Source organism: Sphaeramia orbicularis, chromosome 11 (genome assembly GCF_902148855.1).
Source record: "Sphaeramia orbicularis chromosome 11, fSphaOr1.1, whole genome shotgun sequence".
Taxonomy (NCBI): Eukaryota; Metazoa; Chordata; class Actinopteri; order Kurtiformes; family Apogonidae; genus Sphaeramia; species Sphaeramia orbicularis.
This window is the reverse complement of record NC_043967.1, coordinates 27,017,554-27,044,711: the sequence shown is the minus strand read 5'-3', so window position 1 is coordinate 27,044,711 and position 27,158 is coordinate 27,017,554. Positions and strand designations below refer to the sequence as shown.

Genomic DNA, 27,158 nt, shown 5'->3' with positions numbered 1-27,158 from the left:
CTAAACACAGTGTAAACCTGGAAAGAAAAGGGAAAATTTGAGCCATAAGCAAAGATTGATCTCAGCTTAATAACATTCCAATTATACAAATATTGAACTGCAAAGATAATGCAATGATGATATGAGAATTATGGTTGCCTGAAAATGTCAACCCAGTCTACGTTTTCTCAGGTTATTATCTCACACTATTACATTTTAAAACCAAAATATTTCACAAATATAATCACAAGTTACCATGTTTGATCACAAAAATAATAAACTGCATGGCCAAAAACTGTTCTCACCTGGATTTAACTGAGAAAATAGGTAACAGTCTTCCATTTGATAATTATTGCAGTGATTAATATTCTTCATCTGGAAAAAGATATTTAACTCTAACTAATGCAGTAGTTTAAAGAGAGAGACTAAAGACTGGATTGTGTTTGAATAGAAAAAATTCATGTGGTTTGATGAGTCCTGATTGACCCTGTTCCAGAGTGATGGGCGCATCAGGGTGAGGAGGGATTCGGCTAAAGTGAGTACCCATCATGCCTAGTGCCTACAGCACAAGCCTGTGGGGGCAGTGTTATGATCTGAGGTTCTCCAAGTGGTCAGGTCTAGGTTCATCAACATTATGTGTCCATAAAATGAGGTCACCTGAACTTGAATAAACTGAATGATGAGGTCGGAACATCAGGGGATTTCTTTATATGCTGATGACACCAACATATTCCTAGGCAAGGTAAGGCAGGTTTATTTATATAGCACATTTCATGTACAAGACAATTCAAAGTGCTTTACATAAAAGCAGAAGGCATGAGAAAAACAAACAAAAATCAGATAAATAGATAAAACAGACAAGCAGATAAAACAGATAAAAACTTTTAGCTTAAAAAGAATAGTGCAGATCTGAACTGATGAATAAAAACTCAATTCAAATGCAGGTGAGAACAGGTGGGTCTTTAACCTGGATTTAAATAAACTGAGTGTTTCAGCTGATCTGAGGTTTTCTAGGAGTTTGTTCCAGACATGTGGAGCATAGAAGCTGAACGCAGCTTCACCGTGTCTGGTTCTGACTCTGGGAACTGGGAGCTATTCCTAGATGAAAACACCAGGATTAATCAGGTTAAAGTTGAGTAAAAGTGCTTCAGGAGCATTTTCACTCATGGATTGGCCATCACAGAGACCAGACCAGAACCCTTCTGAGAATCTTTGGGATGTGTAAGACTATGCAGCAGCTCAACTCCCATCATCAAAACAAGATCTTTGTGAACAATTTATGCAACTCAGGACACAAATACATGCTGTGACATTTATGGTGACATTGCATGAACATTGTGTAGCATAAACAATGCTACAGTGAATTCCTCTCATAGTCAAAACTAAACACAGGCCACTGAATTCCAGTGTGTGTAACTTTTTGTTTGGCTGGGTAGTGAATACTGTAAAAGTCTGTTCTCTTTGGTATCCTTAAATGTGGTTATACATTTCAGTCTGTGTGATATTTCCACAATTAATACCAAATCATTACTTTGATAATACGCCTGTATATACATCGTATTTTTTAATCAGTGCTACTTTGTGTCACCACCATTATCATGATATTACCAAGCTACATCATGAAGTTCTATCATTTAATCTTGTTAGATTGGATACGTTTTTACCTTGCTTATTTTATGTTTTTCTATGAACCCAACACACAATATGCCTTTTCTGTCTCAAGAAAAGGAAAAACTGTGCATTACTGAATGTTCCTCTGCATTTTTACTGCGATTCCCATATTATATGATAATATCATGTAGAATAAGTAAAACATCCACCATCAAGTGATGTATGCTTTATGCATGCATTGTTGGAAACAACCTTAAACCTTAAAATAGTCACAATAGTATGCATGTACCATTTCTGCACTTCTTCTTTGTTTTAATTCTGTTTTTTCTAGTGCTGTTTAATGCATTATCTTACTGTGAACATACCATATTGGAGAAAAGAGAAAAACTGCCCTGTGATAAAACTTATGTTCATTAGTATGCAATGTAAATCAGCACAATGTTGTAAGAACACAAATTGTGCTGCAAAGCGAAGAATCTCATGGTTCAGATCCAGTTCACAGCTCACCTCTATTATAAACAGTTCAGAAGCTATTTAATATTTTCTATCCCATTTTTGTGCATGCCACATCGATGCTACGCTCGTCTCTAGAGGGTACATGAGACCAAATAATTTAGGCAGAGCTAACAGGCTCTGTAATTGTTTTCATTTCCTCTAAATGCGAAACAATATACACATTTTTGATATTTTATAAGTGAGACGACATAAATGCATTTAGGCGGCATTAAGAGGCTGTCATTTTTTCCCCTCTTATCAGTAAAACAAACAGAATGCATGTTAACTTTTCACACTTGATTTAAGTAGCTGCAATTACCAGAACAGTACAAACATTCAGTACAGACAAAAGCATCCATTGTATGAAAGTTTCCAGAAATGCTTGAAATGCAAATTTATGTGGAGACCAAAATGAAACATCCTGCGACCCACCTGTGGGTTGGGACCCAGTCTGTCAGAATGGCTTAAATTATATGACGCCAGGTTTGTGCAGACCGTAAATCTAACACTTTTTTTTATCGATGCTTCACAAACTGTAGCATGAATTACAGAAAAAAAAAAAAAAAAAAAAAAAACAGAACTGGCCGAGGTTGCAGATGGATTCATGTGCACCTCCGTTCTAATGCGCCAGTGCGTCCCGGTGGATGCCGAACAAAGACGCAGCCAGTCCTCAGCCCCCTCACAGCAGTACACTAAGCTAAGTTGCTATGCTATAACAGACCAGTGGATAAACATTGTTTCAAAATGGCTGAAAGGAGCCAGCGATGCGAACACTCGGCTATGAACCCTCCCTTCTCTCCTAATCTGCTTCTTCCCTCAGATTATTGCCATGAATAGATGAACAACAACAGAATAGACTTATCACTCCCACCCCTTTCATAGTATTTGTTGTGTGTATTTTCCCTGTATATTAAATTTGTCTCCTTTAAAGGCATTGACAATGTTTGCTATTTGTCTGTAAGGTACTCGCAGCTGCAACACAACAATAAACGCAGGCTAAGAAGCAGCACTCGGTAAACTCAGCATTGTGGAGGTTGTTGAATTACCCATGAGTTTTGATACTTCGCTTTTGTGTAAACGCTTAATTCCACTAATCCCTATGGAGGAACAGTGAATGGCGTAAATTCCCTATGATATCTCGTCTTCGCTAAACATTTGCTCACTTACGTATACATTGGGTACAGAAAATTATTCTTTTGACAACATTACAACAGATTTAACCCAGTGGCCCGCTTATCCTGCAATGACATGCATTAGCTTCATTGCGTTGGGAGGTACATTTCCATTTCAAATTACGACTCAGCAGTTAGCATGTAAGCACACAACACACTCCGACACACACACTGTCTCATGTGTTGGCTGTGTGTTTTTGATCTCCTGCAGCTTAGAAAGAGTTTATACCTCACAAAAGCCTGTTGTTATTTCATTAAGAATTAAAGGTTAAATATGTCAGATTCACATGTGCTTGTATGAGTTGATGAAGTTTATGCTGAAATCTGTTTAAGTTAATGTGTGGTTCCCTGCATCCATTAAAACAACTGTGATTTCCTGAATACACTTGTTCTACTCCTCAAAGTCCATTAACATGAGAATATGCAAACTGTTTTATGTTAGTCTTTTAAAACACTGATTTTGAACCAGTGCTTTTGTTTTCACTTAACATAAAAGCATTATTGTAGTGAAATTTGTATATTTAGGTAGCATCCTTGGAAAATGAGAACAAGGCTCTGTTATCCCAGATTTTCTGCCTTCTACAAGGAGCAGGAGAAACAGCGGGGATACAAGTTGTCAATAGTGCTAAGCTTAGGCTACTTGGTAAATAACTGTTTGATCTGTTGCAGGTATCAAATATATAACTTAAATTAACCTAATTCAGACGTTGTGACATTGACAGACTTTTAGTTAGCTGTGGTCTTCAACATAATCTCTGAAGTGGATGCTGAATAACATTAACCGGGACAAGTAATGTCGGTTCATCAACACGATGACCCACTGAAGAGTTACTTCCTGTTTCAGTGCCCTACAGTGTTCCTCATTTCCCTTTAGACCAGTAGCAGATCATGTCCCATTCATTCCAGAAGGAAAAGTGAAGGTGATCAGCCACAGATTGTGACAGATTTTTTTGCCCCATCATCACCTTACACTACGTTCAGACAGCAGGTATTAATGCACGATTTGGATTCATTGGTGAAATCCAAGTTTTTGCGTGCTCATTCATATTACACATTAAATGCGACTTCTATCAGTTTTGAGTATTAACCGAATGCCACCCTGAAGTCACCCACATTCACAAAGAAGTTCGGACTTAATACGTGACCATGCAGGCACACACTGTGTTTACGGAAGTAAATATGGAGGCATCTCATCTCATCTGTCCACTTTCTCCTCCATCCTCTACTATGGCTGTTGTTGTTCTTCCCCTCCAGGGCGGGACTTCCTTCAGCTGTCGACTTCCAGGCAGTTCAGCCTGGGAGACCACAGCCTCCACTTAAGGTTAGGGTTAGGGTTAGGGCCCTCCCAGGCTGCGCTCCTCCTCCTGGGATGCAGAAATATGACGTTTGGCGCATTTCAATGATGTAACCTTCTGAGACCCAGTAAGTAAACATTTTCACCATTTTACATTAAATAATTGCCTTAATTGGAAACACATGACACAGCAGTTTTTTCAGATACATTTTTAACAATTTTTTAAGATAATGTCCTTTTCAGTGGACTTTTTTTTTTTTAAGTAAAGCTGTAAAACTCTTGTCCACTACAGAGGACAAAAATGCATTGCTGGGTCTCAGGAGGGAAAAAGTCGGATAAATGCAAACCTAGCTGTTCAGACTGAAGTTGCGTTGCAAAATATCAGATTCGTATCAGATTTAGGACCATATATGAAAGTGGCCTTGGTCAGATTTGAAAAAATCAGACTTGTGCTGTTCAGACTGTCTTTAACAGATCGGATAGAGGTCACATATGAGCAAAAAAATTGGATTTCGGCCATATTTCCCCACAGTCTGAACGTAGCCGAAGACTGGACAACCCACATATTTTATTTAATGTATGTGTAGCATTAGCTTTTACACTGAAAGGTAAGACAATGGTAATCTTTTGCTCCTCTACAGCAGCAACAATGACTGATACTAAGTAGTATTATCAAAGAAATGAAATGAGTCAGCTAATGATGAAAAAGTCTGACTCTTGGACGTTAGCTGACTTCATTTATAAGCTAACAGGAGGTTGGGACTGGACATAATTATTGTTAATTGAAAGATCAAAGTTGTCGACATCAACAATCTATTTAAGGCTTAGCTTAGCTTGAAACATTGAAAGCTAACACAAACTTCACATGCGTGCATTAGCATGACCACATCATACGTGTCAAACCTTAATCAATGAAATACAAAAATTCAAGAAATATTAACTTGTCGGTTCATTATTTCTTCTACAGGGGCTTTTACTTTGTGTCAGGTCTTTTCTTCACTTCACCCCTCGAGGTCAAGCTCTCTAAAGCTTATTTGGAAATCAAACACTGTCGCTCCCTAACCCTCTTTTTCCTCCTTTCTCTACACACACCTCTCTTGCCCTCTTTCTCCTCTGTTGGCCCTCTCTGTGCCTCCTCGTCACCCCTCTTTCTCCTCTATTGCTCATGTCTTTCTGGCCCTCTCAGCGGGGCTATAGAGCCCTAACTTGTCTACATTTACCCCCTGCGTTGACTGACCAATGGGCCAGTTGCGTGGAGAGTCTCTCCTTTAGCGCTGCGCCATTCTCCCCGAGTCAGCTCATGTTCTGTGTTTTCACGACCTCTGACCCCAGGCCATGGCAACAGTGGCAGGAATGTCAGGAGTGATTGGCAGGATAAAGACTGAAGCGCCTCTCTCCTGCACAAGCGGATTTGAGACACTTTGAGGGGCGAACAATGGCGGATTTGGGCTTGATTGGATCACTGATGAGCTGATGACTGTCAAAAGAGCACGTCGTCTTTACATAAGCCTGATTATCTCTGCGTGGTGGAGAAGCAGAGGGGTAGTGGTAGGCAGCAGAGGAGGAGGAGGAGGGGAGGGGTGGGGTGGGGGGGACTGGCAGGGAGTTCACCCCCATGCAGAGTGCTTCGAAAGGGGATAGAGCAGCACACGAGGGCCGGGCTATGGGGCCTGGACCTCTCTCATCCACTGGGGGCCTTTAACAAATCTATTCAGACGACTGGGGTGCCTCATACATGTGGCCATAATCACAGAAGGATGGCTGAGGGTGGGAGCGTGTGGGGGGGGTGACACATGGAGGCGATCATTGTCTGATTCCTGACCATCCTATCAAGACACACACAAGTAAAAAGTAAGAGTGAGGGAAGCATATATAGAAGGAGAGCTAGCTGTTGCCAGAAAAGAGCAGTGGGACTGGCAAATCAAAGACAAATCCCTTCCATAATCTGCCTCTTTAATAGGGATTAGAACTCACCAAAGAGCCCATATCAGAATACCAAAGCACCAATGAAGACCCTATTCACACTGAGAGTTTGAGGGCCTCATGCAACTCACTCTAAAACTCCAGAGACTCCGAATGGTGGTTGTTCTCCTCACTTTTTACACAGTGTTCTATTTCTATTTTTAAAAGAGAAGTTTTTGGGGCAGCTTGGGTGACAAACAACCAACAAACATGAAGCACAAACTTGAAACTCTGTAGAAGTTTGCAGCTCTACCCGCCAGAAAACTCTAATCATATTTTGGATCTGCTCACTCTTTCACCACCTTTTATAACAAAACATGTTTTGGACACACTGTGTACGCGATAAAACAATCATTTGATGTCATTTTCAGCACTATCATGCTAAGCTCATTGATTTCCAACTTTGAAAGAATAACATATTGTTTGGGTACTTGGAAGAACAGTAACGCGATCTGGCTGGGACGATGTGTGGAAAAAGTGAAGTGCGTAAGAGAACGAGCGGCTGATATTCTCCTCAGCAGTGCTCGTGGCAGTCTGTCAGAGTTGGCAGAGGAAGTGAAAATGGCCTCAAGTGTCTGGCTCCCTTCCATGCTGTTCTTACATCAATGACAGCTCTCACTGCATCATCTCTCCCTCTCATTTGCTCTCTTTAGACTCCAGTTTTGCTCTCTCTCTCTCTTGGTGAAAGCATGGATGGGTGGATGGATGGACGAATGGATCCAAGAAAAGCTTCACACTTAGTTCAAAAATAACCTTTAAAGTCACTGTTTGATAAACTCACACGTCACAAAATAAATGTTCTCAATCAAAACAATAATAAAATATGTAGCACTAGAGGATTTTGTGCAGTACTGTTGGATCATGGGAGCTGTTGTTTTCAGCATCATCCATCACCTGGTCACAGATAAAATGACATATTAAAGTTTTTTCTCATTGCAACTATTGATGAAAATTCAGCTAGTTCCAGTTAATTTTGCAGTTTTTAGTTTCATCTTATTTTATTCAATACATTTTAATGCAAATTTCACCAACCACACCAGCACTTGTTTGTGGTTTTGAGGATACTAAGATTCTAACATTTATTTATGTAATTATACTTTCAGTTTTATTTTGTTCTGAAAACAACACAACTGTCATTGTTACTGGCATCTATTGATCTCCTCATTGATGCTTTGTGGAATACCACTCAGCTGCACTGTTTTATTTACAAATGAAGCAAATTTTGGCAGACTTTTTGCAATCCTGAGGCACTTTTTTTTTGGTTATGATAAAAACTATTTTCACTTAATCCCAAAATATTACTGAATGCATCATCATTTCAGAAAAGCCGCTATGAGATCAGGCATTAAAAGCTGCAACTACCACCAAATCAGCTATGAAATCGTGGAAGACTATGCATGTAATGCCATTAAATTTTAATGAAACACCATAAGTAAAATTAGTAATCAAAGTCATGCCATTGAGAGATGACTAAATAAAACAGTGTGACAACGAATAGAATTTTTCCTGATGTAAATATTACTGGAACCATTACCTCCAAATGCAACAGGCAACAAAAATATATGTATTTGATTATGGAGGTGGACATAATAATGTTATAAAAGGGAAAGCTGAGGAGTGGTCTAGGATTACAACACCCACATCCATAGAATATGAAGATTCACTGAATGATTTGATGAGTACAGCAGCGATGTAAATAATATGCTACGGCCTTTATAGACACCAAATCTAAACCAAACAGGTCAGCGAGGAGATTTTAGAACTGACAGACAGAGCTGTCCACCCTCAAAACACCAAGTGAAGGAATAGCTTTTGGAGGAAGGTCTTCATCCATCCATAGAGTTCACAGACTTCATCTTTCAATACCAAAGAGCAATGAAACTATTCTGGTGATGCTTCAGGGTCAAAACACGGTATTTGAAATCTCTCTGACAGGACATTTTAGATACAGTTTGACAGATTAGTGTTGTTAAATGACTCACATTTTTATTTTCAGATTCATTTTTGCTTAGTTGGACCATTAGGGATTATCCAAAACAAAGAGCTACTTAATATTGAAAGAAAAGTTGGAATGGCAATCAATTAAAGTTTGCTCTCTGACAAGACATTACTGTGTTTTGACCCTTCAGCACCTTTACTAATACTGGATGCAGTATGTCAAAAACAAAAAAAAGACAATAAATAGGATGTCCTAGTGCAGCTGGTTGTATTTTGTCATGTCTTTCTGGCTGTTCACAGTCTCTGCAGCATTGGACACGTCACAGCAACTGAGCTGTGTTTTGTTGCGTCATCAGACCAACATTAAATGACGTAACATCCAGGTTGTTTTTACTTCCTTTAAAATTCCAGGTGAAATAAATAAAAGTATGTCCCAGTTCTATTCATCTGTAAACAATAGTGTGTCCTTTGTAAGACTGACTGCAGCTCATACTAAAATTAATGCAGTTGTTCTGTTTGTTTTTTCCTGTAGTTCCTCACCAGTCTGTGTATTTTTGATTATCCCTAAAGGAAAAACAGTTATTCTTGAGGTTGAACTGACCAGTATTGAAACTGCCTTCAGCATACTAGTAATAAGTAATAACATCGTCAGCTCGAGATGGAAACTGAGCAAAAGGAGTTTAACTATCGGTTGATGCAAATGTTTTAACACTTATTAGACTCATTTCTAAGGTTTGTATGCATAAGTTTGCTTCTAATTTGTAGGTATGTACAAGTAGACCTGCAGGAAAGACTGTTGTGACTAACTTTAACTCATGGAAGAGGTGTGCTCTACTTTTTCTGAAAGTGAGATGGCAGCATTGAGTCACAGCTCCAGGTCCAATAACCCTGGGCTATCTGATTCTGTTTGCAAATGTAATGTGTCCTCAGATTACCATATGACTCTTAACTTTAGTGTAACATGGAACTTTTCATGCAATTACACACTTTGACGAGTTAATAGAGACTGTCAGCTGCAGGTAGATAATGCAAAGTAATATCATCACTTGCAAAAGTATTTATGTGAATCCATGTCATATAAACCTGTCCATCAGATTCACCTGATCCAAACCTGTATCTCAGTAGTTCACCTTGAATTCTGCAGAGACAGACTGCACTAAAACTGTAAAAACTGACAACATGATGGAAATACACACACATTAAGACTGACTTTAACCTGAGTTGATGCGTTTGAGATGCGACAAATCATGATTCTTAAACAAGTATAAAAGCAGATCTTTGTGAAATCCTGTCCATTATCAGTCCCAAGACCCCCTACCACTCTGTCTTTCTCTCTCTCTCTCTCTCTCTTTCCCCCTGTCTTTCTGTCTGTGAACGTCAAGGATGGCTCGAAGTGACCCCCACACCCACACCCACACACACGCATTACCCCACCTCCTCCACCCCCCCCATGAGCCTCCTGCCGCCCCCATACTGGCTGCTGGCCTTTCCTGCCGTCTGATCCATATTTCAGAGGCGGCAGCGGTGGCACCGAGGGGGTATAATCCAACATTAAAGCGAGAAGGCCCGGGCTGAAAGCACAGGCGCAGGTTCACAAGGTCCTGGAAATCTTCAATTTCAATTTCCGCAGCGTTTGCAAGAGGGTTCCAAGACGCTGGCAATAAAGCGCAGGAAAAATTTTGGCGAGAGTGCAGATTTCAGTGAGGACAAAGTTTTCTTGCAAAAAAAAAAAAAAAAAGGCTGACATTGCATGATTTAGTTGGCAAGAATGTGAAACAAACTTGACACGGTGTTGAAGAGGCGATTAAAAGGTGTGTACACTGTCATCCCCTTTAACAAAACACCACCTGTGGACATGACTAATATTTATCTCTATATTTATCTGTGCATCTGTGGGATTCTCTTTAAAACACTTGGATACACACTTAATTAGACGAAGGAAAATTGCATATAATTTCAAAGTGGGGACAAATTTGAATTTTCATATTAAAATATTATCTATCAAATATCGATAATAAATGTGCATTAACGTTACAAATAAACACCTCAATCAACCGTAAAAAGTTAAATAGTATGTGATTTAAAAAAAATAGTTGCGCACCTGTAAATAAAGGAATAAGAACAATTTCTACAAGGAAGAAGTCTTTAGAAATAAATGACTATAATGACATTTATTTACTTCCCAAAAAATATATTCTTTGAAGACAAATTCATATCCGGTATTTACAATTTCTCAAAGTTTTCATTCACAACAAAAAAGGAGGAAAAACAAACATAGGACTGAAAAGAGAGAGAGATACAAGCAAATCTGTGACAAAAACAGCCGACACTTTCGCATGTATAAGCTAAAACAGTAATACTATGACAGACTGGCCTGTCAAAAAATACCCTTCATTATTAAACTGTTCTCCGTTAAATAAAATTATTTCTTTTTAGTTTTTCTTTTTTTTTTTCCTTTTTTTTTTTTGCTTTGTCTTCTCATAATGTTGTTGTCAGAGCTCGTTGTGCTGATGTCCCGTGGTGAGGTCTGAAGTGAAGAAAAGAACAGAAAAGACACATTAAGCCAAAGGAAACCTGTGCCCTCAGTTTTCTAAAATATTCAGGAAAATGTGTGCATGTCTCCTGAAGGCTATTATACATATACTTAGTGCATAAAACTAAAAAAGTGTTTTATATTCTATAAGTACATTCATTTTGGAAGTGGGTTGTTTATTGGTGCGAACACAAAAACACAGGAGTTTAAATTAGATTTATGGCGTTTTACCCTCCACTTCACTCATGATGTTGCTATCAGCATTTTCTTTGACATACATTAGATGCATTCACTGAGTAGGCGTGAATAAACGGCGGCAGATTATTTAAATAACACAGGTAGTGATAATTCAGTGTTTGGGGTTCTGGGGCCCCCGCGGGACATTTATTATAGACTGTGCCTGACGAGGCGTTAAAGTGGGGACTCAATCACATGATTTATGTGCAGGCAGGGTCTGCCTTCCACCCAGTCAGGTGTAACAGTGTTTACCTCCGCTCTAGGGTTCATTTAGCAGGAGACATGTGGCTAGAAATTGAGGTTGATAATGTCATAAAGCCAAATTGATTCCAAATGCATGAGATTACCTGTCAGTGATCAGCTGGAACGGGGATTTAAGGGATTCAGGCCTGTGGTCACTCTCGTCATCTGGAAAAAAACAACAATTATTTTAAGAATTACTGGTGAGATTTTAAAAATTCATCCGCAAATTACAAGATATATGATAATGCATATTTCGCTTTTATGCTGTTATTTTTATTGGATCCGTTTTTATGCGTCAAACAGCAAATACTTCTAACCAGGAAATAAATTAAGCTCAGAAAAATCGCTCAGATAAATGTAATTAATACCATCTCTTTTTGGACTGAAGCTTCCTGTCGATTCCACATCACTGTCGTCCTCTGTTCCTGAAGTTCCAAGGCCTGTCGCTGCCGGTCGTGCGTCATGACGCGCAGCCGGTACCGCACCGTGGAGAGGCAGGTGTCCGGCCGACGCCCCACCGAGCAGCGATCTCATGTTCAAAAAAGAGTTGGCGTTCAGAAAAGCCGCGTTGGCCCAGTTGTGCAGCTTGCCAATCTGGCACGTATAGATCCCATGACCGGGGAGTAAGGCCGGGTGGCCGGCTGAGGCCAAAGCCGGGTGGTGCGCATGGGCCCCGGGGGAGGGTTTGTGCGAGTTGTCGGGAGCCGTGGCGGTCTCAGCCAAGGACCAGATTTTGGGTTTGCTCTGCGGTGGTCTCTGGCACTCCTGTCTGCTCGGAGAATGATCCACAGCGAGTTTGGCAACGGGGGATTTGTTGTGTGAAAGCGTCGCTTCCACTCCTCTCAGGCCTTCCGCTGAAAGCGTCCTGCTGCTCTCCGAGCTCTTCGGCTCCGAGGCCTCTCTGGCGGACAGGCCTGTAGCTGCAGCTGCTGCCGAGGCTTCCGCCCCCGCTTCTCCCCTCCCGCCGGAGCCCTGCTCGCCTGAGCCCCGCTGCTGCTCCTCGGGTCTTTCGATATCGACAGTTTCCAAATCGATCTCCTCCTCCTCTTCGTCGTCGCTGCCGTTCTTGCCGTGCTCGTCCTCGTTGTCGCTGCTGAAGATGCGTCCGTCTCGGTCCTCGGCGCTGCGGCCCCAGGTTACCTTGTTCTCCTTCTTCAGCCGCCTGCGGGCGTTCGCAAACCACGTTGAAACCTGGAGGAACATTTTTCACACACGAGAAATGAGAATTAAATCAGTGCACCTTGACAGTGCGACGCTACAAACTTTTAACATGAGAGAAAAAAATAAAACACTAGTGTATACAATTTTGTAATAATTTATCAACAGAAGAGTTTTAAATCTATCTGTTTCTCCTCTGTTCTATTATTCTAAGGTCCTGACCTCACTGTGTGAAGTGACCTGAGCTGGTTTTTGATTTGACACCAAAGTTCTATGAGTTGAACTGAACTGAACATGTTATATGTAAAAGTACTGAGACTTTGTTCAAGTATCAGCCACATAAACAGGACCAGTGTGTGTTAGGAGCTCATCTAAATAAAACCATCACTGTGCAAATGACATGACAAGGCCCAATAATAATAAATAATAAAGCAAATCTAATAGTCTTCATAAAACCCAGCTCCTAGATGCTGTTAGTGTTCAGTGGTCGCCATGACAGCCTTGGCCCACCTGTGTGAGTGTCATCCTCGTGATGATGGCGAGCATTATCTTCTCTCCTTTGGTGGGGTAGGGGTTTTTCTGGTGCTCCTGTAGCCAGGCCTTCAGGGTGCTGGTGGTCTCCCTGGTGGCCGTCTTGGCTCTCGACGGGTCCCCGTACGGGTACTGGCCGTAGGGATAGAAGCCTTGGGCGGCGTGGACAGGCAGGGAGGCTGGGTGAGAGCCCGGACTGTCCTTCAGCTCATACTGAGAGCCCTGAGGTGGGGGAGAGAGGGGACAACTTGTTGAGCGACTTGTTTTACGCACAGATGTTTCAATTATTACTTGGGCACGTTGAAGTTTTTAAAAGTTTCTGTATAAACTAGAAGTCTGGTACCAAACTGGGTGTTGACTCGGAAAACATTTAGACAAATCAGGAATTAAGAATGAACAGCCTTTTCACATTGAATTATTATTATTATTTTTAATATCTCTGAGCATAAAATTCATTTGGATTTGACGCAGGAAGAATGAATACAATTAATTTTGTCCATTCTTATAATTTCTAATTTATTTTATAATATGGTAAAAAATAAAATATAATAGAAATCATTTTTTATATATATATATTTTAAAGAGGAACACGTACTGTCTTTGTAAATATACTTTTTTTTATCCATAATGGAAATAACTACTAGGTTTAAAAATTTAAATACATTAATGTCAGCTCACAATGTGGGGTTAAAAATATATAAATTGATTATTAATTAACGACGAAGCAGAAGCAGATGAAGCCAACATTCTCATGAACAAATAATCCAGAGCATTCTGAGCCACTGGACATTTACGCAGCGGTTTAACGCACATGCAGCCAGTGTGGTACCGGCACTGACCGGACTGTCATCTACACCTGAGCCGCTTCACTCTGCAAACTCTCACCATCTGGGATATGAGGGCGAGGTCTGTGGCTCCGCTGTACGGCAGAAAGGCACTGTAGTTGTGAGCCGCCCATGGGTTCCCGTACATCCCCAGCATGGAGCCGACAGCCGCGGCGGTGGCGGACGAGCTGACGCCGCCGCCTCCTCCTCCGCCTCCTTCGGTGCTTCCTTCCCGGACCGAGGCGGGCCGCTCTCCGCCGTACACCTCATGAGAGGCACTGAGGAACTGGGGGTACCCCAGCTGAGGGAAAGACATGTCCACAGAGGGAGACGCGCACAGGAAAAATCTCTCCCCCAAAAGTTAGAGTCACGCACAACAGCAAGAGGACGCAGGGAAAAAAGTAGGAATCCCCAGAAAGAAGAAGAAGAAAAGGATGAAGGGGGTGTCTAAATCACCAGAGTACCCCCCTTTTTTTTCAGAAACTGTCAAGCTTCCACTTTCCACTTCCACAGACCTGGAGTCAGAGCTGTACAATTTGGCACCTCGAGTGTCGGAGTGATGCGTGTGTCTGGCCGGAGGAGCTTCTGGATGTGGAGCTGACTGACTGATTGGCAGCCTACTTAAGCACCAAGCTCCTCCTATGCCCGGGGCAGGCGATTAGTGCATTGGTTAGCCTAGGTCGTGTGTGTGTGTTGGTGTATGTGTTAGTGTGGGTGTGTGTGATCTAATTTCTACACTGTGGCTACAGCAGAGCAACCTGTGAAGTGTGTGCAAGTGCGTGCACAGATTTACACTTGTGTGCTTGGGCAATGGTCATTGTTATTTCTGAGCAATAAATGCAGTTTGTCCTTTAAGCCAAAGACTGTATTTCAGAAGAGTTCATTTACTGTCACTAGTGGAAGGAAGACAAAATAGTCTACTCACCCCTATGATGATAATAATAATAATAATAATAATAATAATAATAATAATAATAATAATAATAATAATAATGTTAGTGTAAGGTGTATGATCACATACGTTGGGGTGTTCTGGTCAGCAAATGGGCCGGGAGAAGCATCGCCATGGTCGGCCACATCCGAGAAGAATGTCCGTGATTATCGACGGAAGTCAGTCAGTGGAGCATATTTTTGCGGAGCGCAGATAAAGGACAACTGAAAAAAAAGGTAATGACAGAGATTGACGAGGATAAGAGATAGCAGAGATATGAGACACACGAGGAGCCGTGGAGTGGAAAATGACAGATGTTTGCAGAGAAGAATGGACTACTGTACTCTGAGATTCTAGGTCTGATGAGTGCACTGGAGACGCATGGGGAATATGAGAAGCAACTTAGGATCTAATCTGATATGCAGATTGATATTTGCCCATTGATAGGCTTAAGTATCAAAACTGTGCCTCAGCCCTTTGAACACACACACACATGCACACTCCAACACACTCTCATGCACACTCGGGCAGTGCTAATGAGGTTGAGCACCCTGCGCCCTGCTCAGTGGCCCTGTGGCCCTCCTGGGTTCCCTCAGAGGTTAGCTGTGTAATTACTCCATCCCCATAAATACAGATTCATCATTTCACACTGGAGCCCCTGATGGCTGAGCCCAGAGAGTGAGAGAGGAGGAGAGGAAGGGGAGGAGGGAGAAGGAGGAGGAGGAGAGGGGGAGGGGGATCTAATGATTTAATTACAGTGCTTAAAGCCCACTCTGGCTAAGTGATGGTCCTCTCTCTCTTTCTCTCTCTCTCTCTGTGCCTCTTCCTCAGTTTTCCTCCCTCCTCAGTGTTTGGCACCTAGAGGGCTTTACTCATGAATCTCAAAGCTGTTTTCTAAACACATATTATGACGAGCAGCACCGCCACCACTGCTGCATATGTGTGTGAGGATGAGTGTGTGTGTTAAAAAAAAAAAAACAGAGAGAGAGAGAGAGAGAGAGAGAGAGAGAGAGAGAGAGAGAGAGGTGGAGGGAGGATGCTTAATCTCCATGGCATTTTAAATGGCATTCATGGAGAGCGGCTCTATCCTCATTGCCAAGGTAAATGGAGCCAGGGGACTCTCCATTTCAGCTCGATAAAAGAGCAATGTTAAAGACCCTCACCATTTCTACCTCTCTCTCTCTCCCTCTCTCTCCCTCTCTCTCCCTCTCCCTCCCTCCCTGTGTCTCGTTTCTCACTTAAAATTAATGTTTTTCTCATGACAGGGGAGGGAAACGAGACATATCCACCATCTAATAGGATAATATAGCCCCATTCACCACCACCACCCCTCCCTCTTTCTCTCTCTCTCTCTCTCTCTCCCTCTGCCTTTGTAGCTGCCTGATTTCCATAGTGTCTCTGTGGAGAGGCAGTTAATGAATTCCTCTGAGCTGGAGAAAAGGAGGGGGGAGAATGGTTTGGCGGTTTAGAGAGAGAAAGAGGCAGGGATAGGGGGAGGAAGGCTTTGAGCTATGCCATTCAACTTCACAGCCTAGGCCTGCTTGTGCATTCACAGTGTGTGTGTATGTGTGTGTGTGCGCGTGAATGTGAGTGTGTGTCTTTTAACATGAACCTGCTAAGACTACCAAATATTTAGACTGGCCTCAGACCTCTTTTTATGGTGACGGTGGATTGAGGGATCTCAGGAGGCAGCTTGACTCTATTTGAATCCCATTCGCTGCTATTAGCCAGGCCCAGACAAAGGAATAACTTACCGCAGGAAACATTCGAATAAAGTCCCACAATCCACTTGCACTGGCCATTTCCTCCTGGGTAAATTGGCACGGAGGTAAATGAAGATGCCCAGAAACATCCTAAATCAGATTTTGTCTTGTTTGTTTACAGCTTAACAAAGCGGGGATTATGAGAGTAATGCAATAATGATTAAACCAAAGAGTATTTGTGAGATCCGTTGTGTAAAACAGAGGATTAAAAGTAAAATTCTCTCTGTAAAAATATCTTTCTATCCACATTTGCGCTCTTAAAAGTCTGTCCCTGAGACAGATAAGAGTACTTCACGATGAAGGTAAAACATTCGCAGCATTTCCCTGAAACAAATGTTAATTTCCTGAAGAACAAACCAGAACAAGTGATGACCACCGATAAGAGCTGATCTGCTTAGACATAAAGATAAATGATTTCATAGTGCTGAATTTATTGATTCTACTAAAATCCCACGATCCACTTGGCTCAGTGGTTTGTCCAACTGGCAATGGAGTACACATTGGAATTTACCGAAACAGATAAAAAATTCTTGACAATAAGGTAGAAAAAAGAAAACAAAACTTGTTCTTATTTTTAGTGTTTTCCTGAGGAACAAAGCAGAGCAAGCTAGGCCAAATCAGCCTTTTGTGGAACGTTACACTTGATGAGTTGATCTGCTTTGCAAAGAAGCTAAATTATTTCATATCTCTGAATGTTTTAATTCAAATGAAGTCCCACAATCCACCTGCACTGGCACAGAGATAATTAAAGCAAAAAAAAAAATCCCTAAATCAGAGTTTATCTTGTTTGTTTACACTTAAACAAAGCAGGGATTACCAGAGTAATGATTAAATAAATGACTATTTGTAAGATATCACCTCTGCTATGTGAGAAAATAAAGTCCTCTCTGTAAAAATCTCTTATGGTCATGTATACTGTCTGTTTAGACCAGAATTTCTCTGAGATAAGCTAAAGTATATAGTAAGGTAAATACTTTTTTTTTCCTTGTGTTTTCCTGTAACAAATGTAAATTTCCTGAAGAACAAAGCAGAGCAAGTGAAGCCAAATCGACACAATATTGAAATTTACACTTGATAAGAGCTGATTTATTTAGCAAAAAAGTGAAATTATTCAATGTTTTTGAACTTACTGATTGCAATAAACTCCTACAATTAACTTATGCTGTTTATTTGCTCCTGTTGAATTGGTTTGGAGATAAAGAGGTGACAAAGGTACACACATCCTTTAGTAGAAGTATATATTCTTATACTGATGAGAGCAGAGGAACACTTGTACTACAGTACAAGTGAAACAGTACAGATTCTGAAAAGTATAAAAGTAAAACTTTGCCCTTTGAAGGACTTTTCTATCAGTTGTTTCTGTGCAAAGCAAACTGAGACTCCTTATATATAATGTAAAGTATATCAATCCATCCCATCTTCAAATAAAATAAAAAAAACAACTTACTGAAAAATAATGAACATTAACTTGTCTCCAATGTGCAAATCAGCTTTTCCGTGGTCCGTCTCTGTTTCATGTCTGTTTTGTCTTGTTGCATCTTTTATGTCATTTTTCTTCTTCTTGTTTCTTGTTGTCATGTGTGATATGCACTGAAGGATACACCAAGGGATCGTCTTCTCTATGTGTTATCATCCCATCCACTTAAAGTCAACCCAGTATTGATGAAATAAAGGCATAAAATGAAGAAAAAAACAAAAAATAATCAATTATTTCCCTCAAACACAGTACAACTAATGTAGTGAAGTTGTTCTGATTATATGAGGAGAAAGAACAGATATTCAGGTTAAAAGTAAAAATAAACTTACCCAAGTAAAGCTCAGATAGATGAAAACCTGTCTCCCTAAATCAGATTTTGTCATGTTTACTGAAAGATTAACCCTTAAAGACCATCTAATCCACAAATCCTATTAATAGACTGAAATAATTCAGGTAAAATTCAGTGTTTTAAATTTTCAGTGGCATTAAATGTGTTTTAATAGTGGATGTTGAAACATATATTCTGCATCATTGATTCACAAATGCTGGTGGTAGGCACTTGTTTTTACATTCAGTTAATGACTTATTTTACCCTGAGCTGTTATGAACATTTATGAGATCAGGAAACTACATAAAGAAAAATGCATAGTTTTCCCTCAAAAATGTACAATGCAAAGTATAATAATATAATAAATGGTGATACATCACTTAAGAAAGGTTAGACATAAAGAATAAAATCATTTGGAAGTTGCCACAAAAGTAGATTTAAGTCACTGAGAGTCAACAAAGAGCAAAACATGGAACATAACAATGATTATAGTCAGAAAAACACCAGTAAAAAACAGAATTTTTTAAAAAACCATCACATGAAATCATCACAGTGTAAACTATTTCATATCTGTAATTGTATTGATTTGTATGAAGGCAAAAAAAACCTTCTAATACTGACATTTGCATGGAGGTAAAGATCAGATTTGGTCTTATTTCTTCAAAGTTTAACAAAGTGCACATTATGAAGGCAATGCACTACAATTAAGTATAGGATTTTAATGGTTATTGTCATTGTTGATTAATTATTGATTATTTTCTCAATTAACCGATGGTCATATTTGATGGTGCAACATGACGTCCTCGAGTGACTTGTGTGGTGCCATGGAGGAGTTAGGAAATCAAGAAATATTCACATTCACATAAAAAAAAAAAAAAGTCAAATGATTTAGTCAACAGTCACAATAGTAATGATTAATTAAATAATTGACAAATAATCAAGTGCAGTTCTAGAGTATTTGTAAAATATCAGCTCTGCTCTGGTTAAAACTGATGGTTTAACATTAAAAAAGAGTCATATGTAAAATCCAAACTTTACTGAAACAGAAAAGTTGTGACACTAAAGTAAAATACTCAGTATTTTCTTGAAACAAATATTAATTTCCTGCCAAACAAAGCAGAGCAAGACAAGAAAAAACCATCTGATATAAGCTGATCTGCTCCACAAAGAGGCAAAAATGTTTCATATTTCTGAATTAGTTGATTTATTTTGCCAAATAAATTGTCTTCACAAGATTCGCAGGATGTCAGAGGAGGAAGGACAAGCAGCAGAGCAAAGAGATAAAGAAAAACCTGTCCTCAGCTACTTGACAGCGGAGATAAGCAATGATAGATTCAGCCCTGACCTGATGTTAAAACAGATGAATCACTCTGACGCCGAACAGATAAGACTGGCAGTCTGAGGTAATACATTCACTTCGCTTAAGTTTATGAGCCCTCTCAGCCAGCTTATTTTATCACTCACTAACACTTTCTAAATCACTGTAATATTTGACGTCCAGTGCTGGAGACGTGGTTCGATGGGTTATATCGCTTGTTATATCTGTGACCTAAAGCGGGGGGGGGGGGGGGGGGGGGAGTAAACCCAGATGACAGCCACCGGAGTCAAAGCCTTTTCGGTTGAACATTTTGACCCAGAGGGGAAACACTAGACAAAGAGCCTATCATTAGTAATTAACGGGCGTGCCAGCATTTGTTTGTTAATAGGTCTTTTAGAACTCCAATGGGACTCATTTACAGTGGACGGAGCTGATAACAAACATGACCCACGGCAAGGGTCACTTTGAATCCCCCCTCCAATGGCCGCCGCACTTGTAAAATTCAACCGCATCACTTTTTATTATTCGCTGACTTCAGCTAAGAGATGCCGTTAAATACAGTTCCATCATTCCCCATAGAGAGAGCGATGAAAACAAGCGATGTTCAACAAGATTGCTGACTGAAAAAAAGGGTGAATTCCCACCTCCTCCTCTTTACAGAAAGACTTAGCAGGGGGCTTTTCTCATGGCCAGGGATCTGATTGTTTTCTAAACGGATTATTAACTCTTTTGTTACAGTAGGGGTCACTTTAATGCTTCTTAGGGTCCATTAGCATTGCTTTAAAGAACACACACACATCCACGCACACCCGCACACACACACAGATTGCTGTGTTCTAGGATTTGGCGTTTCTTGTCTTTGTTGTTCACAGTGGGAGCAGAATGATACCGTTATAATGCTGTTAAAGACAATACCTCAACTTAAAAGGGGGAGTGTGAGGGAAGGGATGTGTGTGTGAGTGTGTTGTGATGAAAAGGTGCCCTTAGGAAGACCAGTAAGCTTAATGCAATAGTGCTGACTTCAATGGATACCTCAAAGAGAAGTGGCATTACACAGTCCTCTCCACTGAAAATCCCCTACAAGTCCTTCACTGAGAGATGGATCAGGTTGGTTTTCACTCCAAGAGATGGTCAAGCAGGTGGAGAATCACCCACTGTACGTCCACAAGAAGAAGTCACGTCTTATAGAGTAATGTGTCACTAACAGTATAAGTGCAAAAGATTAGATATTCATGTATGTGTATTGTTCATTTGTTAATTAATTCTACTTCTGGATCATTTTGTTTCAGTTTCTTTCACTTTCTTAGCAGAATTTAAAGCTTTTGTCCAACATTTGTTTCTGCAGCACGATCCAGATCACCGTCTCAGTTTAGGGACAAAAGCTAAAGCTACCTCCATACTTTTTAGTCAAAATACTTCCTATATACTGTATGTCAACATTTTCATCTAAAGTTCAATTGATTACTGTATCAAATATAAGTGGGAAAGTTTTAAGCCATGATAACGATAATGATCAGCCACAGAACTGGATAAAACATATTGTTTGGAAACCCTGAATGACAGTTCAGGCGGTGTTAGCTTTAAATATGGAAATAGTAAAACATCAGTAACATAACTCTGCTGAGCTCATCGCAAAAAGACTTCAGTACTAGATTCACAGACCAACAAGGAGCCACGTCATGAAAACAGCCCAGGATGGATTAGCGTCACCACTTCAGTCCTTCAGTTATCATATATTGTACATTTCCAGCTACCTGCACCAATATTTACATTTCATTATAGTGATAATGGGTCATAGATAAAATGTGTGAATTGTATTGATTCAGACTGAGCCACAGAAACATCAGTGTCTACATTAACAAGTCACAAAAACACTGATTTAGTAACCAACTGCTTATGTCTTGTAGTAACTTGCAAAGTAATTAAATGACTGCAACAATTACTAGCAACAGTTGCGTATCACTAAAATCTGTTACTTACTCATTACCTATGACATACGTCTTGCGTGCCATATTTGCTGAATGTTCATCCCTGCAAACTGACATTTGTGCCATAGATTCAGTTACCTTTGGGGAAAACTACGGATACTCAGCTCAGGTCAAAGCGCCATGAGGCCACACAGCTCAAAGGTGTTTGCTCTTTGGCTCATATTGACCATATGAATGTGGCAGTGGTGATAGGGGGGGCCCCTGAGACCCACGGATCCTGGCTGGGTGCCTCCCCCAGCTTTGAGCTCCTGCTCTGGGAGAAGGATAAAGAGGGTATCCCTTACAGGCCTGACCTCCACACACCCCCTCCCATCAGAGTGAGGGGGTCGGAGGTCAGATCAATTGGCTCCCTGTGGCCCACTGTCTGCAACAGGGCTTAATCACCTATTAACTGCCAGTGAGAAGGAGGTGTTTCTCTTTCATCCACTTAATATGATACCATAGTAATTAGTTTCAAATAAATCACTTCGACTTTTACTTTTGAGTCATGTTTAGTGGAAACTGCTGTGTGTTTGACAACTGGCAATACAATCATATAGTAAACCCTGATCTTTATTTAAAGGGACTCAGCAGTCAATAGAAATAAAAGATCAGTCACTATTACTGCCATGGATCATACAAGCCAACTGCTAAAGTGAGGTCTTCAATTCTTGATAAAAGAAAAAAAAAAAAAAAGCTGAAAATGTGAATGTCCAAAATACCAAAATATCAAAGGTGGAGGTGATGTAGACTATGTAATGACATGTATGAAATGGAAATGTTATTGTATTTTTAGAATGTAAGCCCCTTTTTATGCATTTAGCTGTAACCGTTAAGCCTGTGCATACTTCCAGTAAAATAGTTCTTCGTAATCTATGTAATGTTTTATTATGTTGGTTGTTCGTCCAGGACAACAGACGGAAATGAGCTTCTCTGCTAAATCTGGTGCATGCATCTTGTTCTTCGCAACTAATGCCAATACACACTGTCCTGTAACTAAATAAATGAATACAAATACAAATGCAATGGCTGTAATAAACAGTAGAAAAAGAAGAGGCTGTGAAACAAAACCACAAGTAGAAGAAGCAAACAAACAAAATCATCTTTACCTTCTATGAGATAGGACTATTATTGTTATTATTATTATTATTATTATTATTATCATTATTATTATTATTATTATTATTATACACAAACAGGTGATCAGTCATGAGTTAAACATTCACTACATTAGAATTTATTCAGAAAAGTTAACTCATGATCAAAAGAGGCAGAGACCAAGTGGGACGAAAAATTTTTCTTCCAAGGTATTTTTGCAAATGTTTTCATTGACATTGACAAACATGATACATCAAAATGTGCATAACGAAGGAGCTCTTGACCGATATGATGGTGGTTAAGATGTCATTTTGCTAAACACTTAATTCAGCGTCAGATGGTAGGCTAAAAGTTCTGCAATGAAAACCTCTGACTCATTTTATTGTCATTAGTATCTAAATAATTCTTTCAATTCTGGTATTATAAAGTCATGACTCTGAACTGTAGAGGCATTTTATAGGAGGTTACAGTGGTGATTTCAGAGGAGGTTTGAGCAGCTCAAAATGGTTATAGTATATGTGTACTATAATAATATAAGAATTGTATAATTCAATTTGACATCAGTAGAATGTTTCTTCAGTGCCCACTGGTGACACTGAAACCAAAAATCAATGAGAACACCAAAAAGAGAATTTTAAGGACCAGCTACAAAGAAGGGAAAGATACAATATGAATGCACAAAATACAAAGAAGACACTGTAATAAAATTATTTCATACAGCAGCTCACATTTGTCACCAAACACTAAAAAGTAGCTATGCTCATGACTTCGTAGCCTACTACCCATAAGTGCTTACAACGGTCAACTTTGCTCTGAAATTGAATATCAGGACAAAATATCAGCTCCATTTTAAAAAATATCACATTATTATTAAAATCTACAGGAAAATATTTGCATACCCCCTGAACAAACACCTGATATACTCAGGCAAACTGATACGTGAACTTAAACTCAGAGATGTGCTGGTGGTATTTTCAGGCTACGTCCATGAGCGATTGGGTGTGCTTCCCATTCTTAAGCTCCATCAACTTCCTCCTAAACCCTAAACTCGCTTAAAATGTCTCCGCCCTGCAGTGAGGTTGGTCTGACTGAGTTCAGATATGTCTGCCTACACAAAGACTGAAATCTGCTGCACGAGGCATGGCAATGTATATTTCTGCTAATTTGTATAATGTCAAACTATGTGTGTATCAGTACAGGTGGTAGGGTGGTGCAGCAACATAGGAAGAAGGTCCTGGGTTCCATTGTAGTACTAGGCCAGTAAGAATGAGAGAGCAAATGGTTGTTTGTCTGTAAGCCCTGCAATGCATTCACCCAAATGTAGACAGAATAGGCTCTGCAATCCTGATGAGTATTAAACAGTCCAGAAAAAGAAAAGATGAGATGAGATGAGGTGAGGTGAGGTGAGGTGAGGTGAGGTGAGGTGAGATAGCGTAAGAAAAGATAAGAAATGAAAAGAAAAGATAAGATAAGATAAGATAAGATAAGCACTCGGAGAGCGCAGACCTCCGCCAAGGCAGATCAGTGCCCCACATTTGGATGAAAATTTCAGGAAATGTTGATACTGGCACAAGGAACAAATGATTAAATTTTGGTGGTGAGCAGAGGTGGGGGGGCCACGGGGGCCCACTGATCTGCCTTGGCAGAGGTCTACGCTGTCTTTTCTAGAAAAGCACTCGTAGAGCGCAGACCTCCGCCAAGGCAGATCAGTGGGCCCCCGTGCCCCCCCACCCCAGATCACACCAAAATGCAATCATTTGCTCCTTGTGCCAGTATCAACATTTCCTGAAATTTTCATCCAAATCAGTCCATAACTTTTTGAGTTATCTTGCACACAGACAGACAGACAAACCAACGCCGACAAAAACGTAACCTCCTAGGTGGAGGTAATAAGAGACCCTGTTTGAAGACTCTGAGGAATTTCTTATCCTTAAAAGTTTAATATGGTTGTATAATATATATGCATGTTCATGTACATGCTATGATACTATTACTTTACTATTACTATTAATTTTGTGTTGTGAGTTTTGTGCTGACACCAGGTTTGCTGATGCTATCTAACTCCATTTCTTAGCTAATGGTAGGTTACGGTGCACAATGTTGCCGTTGCACTGGAGCAGAAAAAGGAAAAAGGAACTCAGGAGCATATGAATTGGGGTTCGACACAGTAATCAGTGTGCAGGCTGTTGTCATGGATGTACGCAACTGTAACAGTCATTAGTTAAGAAATGGAGTTAACCAATCTAAAAAAAAACCCCGAAAGCTCCCTGCAGAAAACAGACTCCAACATAAACTCCAACTAAGCACATGAGCTCACATGAATCATACATACTGAACCTTTAATCTACCAAACAGCAGCATTATTGACCCATCCATGTCAAAAATACATATAACTGTCTTCATGTGACAGCTGAAAGAGAGGGATGTAATATATGTAAACATTGCTAAAGTGGAGCTCTGGTGGGGATTTTACTGCTTATAGTGCCTGAAATACCATGGTCGGGTGCTTTATCACAAGGGCCAAAAACTTGCAGTTCGCTCACATATCATTGTTTTCTGTCTTTTGAGCGTAGATTTAAATGTTTGTGGCTTGAAACAGATGGAAAATTGACCAGCTTGTGTTGCAGTTCTGTGGAGTGTAAGCCAAAGGGTGTTTTTTGCCCTTCAGGGCTCTGTGGAAATCACATGACTGAAAACTATGAACTGTGCAAAAGGACAAAACAGATAGAATAGACAAAGCGTGTTGAGATTATACATATGGTTTGCAAAAATGCATTTATTTTACCCATAGTTTGCAATACTTATACCTACTACAGTCATTAAGTAATAAATAGGGCTGTCAAAATTAATGTGCTAATGCAGATTAATCCATCATCATGATTAATCTGATTAAAACTTTTAATGCAATTAACTCATCTGCAGCGCAAAAAGGTTTCTGAACGTCTCTGTATTTGGGGCAGTTTATCCAAGTAGAGTTAGCGTCGTGCATGAACAAATGGGCAGTTGATCCGGTAGTGACAGGCAGCAGAACCAACCCATAAAGATGGAAGATGCTAAACAGTACACTGGCCCTCTAGATGGAAATATGAGCACAAAAACCCCCAAAATGGAACAGTCAACCAACATAAAGTATTATCCACACTTTGCAGGAAGGAGTTTTCTTTTCACCGAAGCCCTTCCAGCTACAAATACCACATTAACGCCAAGCATACGTTAGTCAGGGATTCTGCTAGCACTTCAGCTAACGCGTCGCCCAGCTTGGACAAACAAGTTAAGTGCATACATTCCATTCTTTCTTGAGTCTGTTTACTCATGCAAAATGAAACACAATTAATATAATTAAAAATGAATATTTCATTGAGATTAATCAAAATTAATCCACAGCAACACTGTGATTAATCTGATTAAACATTTTAATCATTTGACAGCATTAGTAATAAAAATCCATCCATCCATCCATCCATCTTCTTACAATAAAAATCTTCACCATGAAAGCATTCATATGACTACACAACAACATAGGATTGAGCTTTAATGTTCCATGTGGGGAAACCTGGTGTAATAGCGATTGGATATAACCCAGACAAATATGTAAATAAATGATGATGAAGGAATAATCTGCAACATTTCATATAAATAAATGTTTGTTTGCAAATAATATAATTCAGCTTATACCCAGTTTATGAAACTTTGCATTGGCTAATCTTAACACCTGGCGTCTGGTAGGGCTTTCCTGGGCAAAATCCTCTGGCACACAGGAAGTGATGGGCTTTATTTGTTTATCCATCATCAGCATCCACAATAGAAGAAGAAGTGGGTACAAAGCATCAGCGCTGGTGGAGAAAAGAGGACTATGAAAGAGAAAGACGCCATGCTGCTGGTTTAGATCTTTGACTGAGAGGTGCTCCTTGGGTAAGCGGAGAGCAAAACACAAATTTTAACTTCACATGATGTGGACTAGGGATCTTAGCAACGTAATTGGATGAAGATGTAAAGGAATTTATAGTGAAAACATCAAAAGTGGGAATGTCTAAATAAAGCTATATAAAGTGAGTCAGTGCGTGTATAGATGTACACAGTGGAGCCCAACAGAAGGCCAGACTGTCACATATCTGCGCAAAGACTCAATAACAGAGAGTCTGTCTTGCTGCTGTCTGTCAAGCCTTTGAGAAGCAACAGTGGAGGTGGGGAGCGTACATTCCTCACAGCGGCTCCATGCAGCTCGGCCAATTAGCAGTTGAGTGGTTTGTTTAAGTCCAAGTGATGATGAGATGTTGTGCTGGGAGGCAGCCCAGTTCA

At 40.1% G+C, this 27,158-nt stretch overlaps 1 protein-coding gene and 1 long non-coding RNA gene across 2 annotated transcripts in view; both read right to left on the bottom strand.

Annotated features, from left to right (window-relative positions):
- The window catches only part of LOC115428416 (uncharacterized), a 590,809-nt gene that overhangs the window by 327,811 nt on the left and 235,840 nt on the right, over positions 1 to 27,158 (bottom strand). The window lies entirely within an intron of this gene.
- On the bottom strand, positions 10,907 to 14,637 carry irx1b (iroquois homeobox 1b). Its single transcript, XM_030147444.1, has 5 exons — positions 14,039 to 14,637; positions 13,133 to 13,375; positions 11,833 to 12,655; positions 11,569 to 11,629; positions 10,907 to 10,978 (listed from the first exon to the last, which is right to left on the bottom strand). The coding sequence occupies exons 1-5, from the start codon at positions 14,291 to 14,293 to the stop codon at positions 10,930 to 10,932; spliced, it is 1,431 nt and encodes a 476-aa protein (XP_030003304.1). The 5' UTR covers positions 14,294 to 14,637; the 3' UTR covers positions 10,907 to 10,929.